General features: G+C 39.4%; 1 protein-coding gene across 1 annotated transcript in view; it reads right to left on the bottom strand.

Moving 5' to 3' along the window:
* Positions 1 to 2,928, bottom strand: part of TENM3 (teneurin transmembrane protein 3) — a 99,362-nt gene that overhangs the window by 92,167 nt on the left and 4,267 nt on the right. The window contains exon 2 of the mRNA XM_010284493.1: positions 195 to 409. Coding sequence (XP_010282795.1) covers positions 195 to 409 — 215 coding nt within the window. The remainder of the gene's footprint in view (positions 1 to 194; positions 410 to 2,928) is intronic.

The following is a 2,928-nucleotide window of genomic DNA, read 5'->3' as shown; positions in this document are numbered from 1 at the left end:
CCGCCATTTTAAATCCCATCACTTACAGTATTATAAATATTTTGGACATCACATGAGATCAATAAAGTATAAAAAGTAAAAATAAAAATCAGTAAAATGGAAGTGGATAATCCTGAGAAAGAAAAAAAGATACAAAAGATACAAGCTCACAGTTTTCAATAATGTGTCCTACTTTTAATGCAAGCAGTTCTCACCTGAGTGTGTGAAGGTGGTAAGCCTTTTCGGCCATATACTCCAATCAATGCATCTTTCTGAAGAGATATATTGAATTTTAGAAATTGTGGCTGATCAATGAAGAGTTGTGATCTCCAAAAAATCCCAGGCGGCACTTCTTGTATCGCTCTTCGGCCTATATCAAGTTCTCCAGAATCTATAGTGTTGTTTTCTTGTGCAAATCCCCCTAATTTTCCTGACAAGTTAGAATAATAAGAGATCAAAAATTAGTATTCCTTTCTTGCTTTCAATCATCCTTCATATAAACTGTCAACTATTTAGAATAACCTCAGATAAAATGTTACCTGACAACCTTTCTGAATGTAAGATCCCAGGGAATTCACTGATTTCGAAACAAAAAGGCAAAGGTACCACAAATACCTACCAAGTAAAAATACGGTAACTTCTCTAAGCACTAGCATTATGGAAACTGTTTTAGGATCTACGTTAAACTATTAATTCTTTCCCCCATGTATTTTAACAGGGTTTTCCAGCATAAAGCCTCACAAAAAACAATTTTAAGGTGAAGAGAAATTCAGCATACGGGTTTTAAGAATAATAGATAAACACAAGCAGTGAAGAGAACTACTATACAGTCTTTTCTACATTAAATATCAGAGCATTTATACAACGCTAACAATGCCTACAGCTCTGGTTTCCTATTTTTTTTGTTTACATTCCCCCAAAAGAAAGGTAATGTTTCCTGCTCCATTGTTCCTATGTCCTTATGCCTTCCCCCGCCATAATGCCTACATCCTCTGCACTCCCTAGCCTCAGTCCCGAGCTTGTTATCACCTCCTTGCCCACACTGTCTCCTGAGTAAAATGTATAATAGCATGTCAAAGTCTGGTACTTCCACTACTTTCTGTATCATGAATATGTATTTATCCTGCAGGCCAATTACCAGGAGTAAGAACATAGCACTGAAGGGCATTAATGATTTTTCTCTACAAAGCATTTGTGCAACTATCAGTTGGCCTTAGGAGACCAGTGATGATGGCTTGGAAATGCCCAGAAGAAGCAAAGAAGATGCTAACATGTAGAAGACAGATGATGTCAAACGCTAATGCCAAAAAACAGGTTTACCGGTTGTAGTGTTAAAAACCGGAGAAAGTAAGACATAAACTTTAGATATTCCCAACGAACTTTTTCTTCAAGTGGGTAAATCCAGGCAAGAGAGACCAAATCTACAACTGAAGTACAGAACAGCATCATCCAATCTGCCAGGCCCTGTGCCACCTCGGTGACGCACTACCAAATAAACAAATGAAAGGGGTAAAACTGTTCCAGCCCAAGCTGATGACCCTGCAAGGCACTGAGCTGGACACTATGGACAGCACAGGTCTGTGACAGCTCTGAGCTCTCCACATTGCCCACTGGCGCGCCAGCACACCCTAAATCTGGCAGAGATTCTAAACCTTTCTCAAAGCTCACCAGCGAACAATCTGTGGTTTAGTTGGGGTAGTGTCTTCTACCTGCCAGATTCGTAGGAAACAGAACAACCAAGACTGATGCACTAAAGAAGCGGTTTGCACAAATTGTCACCACCCAGCTTTAAAATCTGGAATGCTGTAGACGAGTTTGCATCTGGTTTGTTTGAGGCCAAAGACTTGGATCTGATGTTCAGGCACTAACTCCACCCGGTGTGGCTGGACACAGGCAGTCTCGGAAGCTGGTGCCAGGGTCAAAGCCTACTTCAATTTGATGGAATCAGCACTGTCAAATCTAGACTAAGATGAAAAGATGTGTCCAAAAACTTGCCTAGCAACACATGTCAACTGTGGATTAAGCAAGTAATGCCGCACTTAAGTGGCTGGCTCATCACGGTGAGCCTTGAGTGAAGCAATATAAATGGAACTGTGGTTACAATCTTACAGTCCACTGTGTTTTTACCAATTTATACTCTTTTTTTTCAGCAGCTAGTCTATTATGAAGATTGAACTAAACCCATCTGAATGTGACAAGCATGTTCAAGTGATGCTGACTTGTTTGCGTACAAGCGTTCTAAAGAACTGACAATGTTCTGTTGCTGCCCTGTCTTTTAGGTTCAAATTCTACATTATTCATCATTTGATGGAACAAACTGACACAACCTTTTTGCAAACATTTAGACTTAAAAAAACGAGATTAAAATTTGAAATGCCAGGTGAGGTCACAGATTGATCCTCGCCACTTTTCATGCATCGAGGATGAAGAGACTGCTGCTGAATTGAACAGGTTCAGAAGTGCTACTGAGAGGCCTTGAGTGGGGGCTTGTATCATCACCAGAGCTGTTCACAACGGCGCTGCAGTCACTGAAAACACCTCACTTACAGGATCATCATAGTGATCAGTGTTCTGCTGAGAAGAGACAGTGAAGTATCTGATCTTAGAGAAACTTTTTTTTTTTTTTTTTTTTACACTTTTCAGGGTGATGCTGATGCTTTTACAACTTTGGACTTAACCTTTCACAATATTCAAATGTTGTTCTAGAAGATGGATCTGTATTCACTATTTGGGTTCATTTAAGCATTTGTTTCTTGCCACTTCCTTCAAATTTAAGCGTCTCGTATAAATTCACGCAGTGATGAGAGGTAATCACTAAACAATAAACACTTGTTTGCAGTATTGATCTGCAACTTCCCCGATTTCTACATTTGAAATGAAAACCAACTACCTCTTATTACTGAAAAGATGAACTAGATAGTTTGTGTAGGTGCAATTTATCAAACATTT

This window comes from Phaethon lepturus, unplaced genomic scaffold, assembly GCF_000687285.1.
Source record: "Phaethon lepturus isolate BGI_N335 unplaced genomic scaffold, ASM68728v1 scaffold11483, whole genome shotgun sequence".
In the NCBI taxonomy this organism is placed as follows: Eukaryota; Metazoa; Chordata; class Aves; order Phaethontiformes; family Phaethontidae; genus Phaethon; species Phaethon lepturus.
The sequence above is the reverse complement of the archived record's forward strand: the minus strand, read 5'-3'. Positions and strand labels throughout refer to the sequence as shown.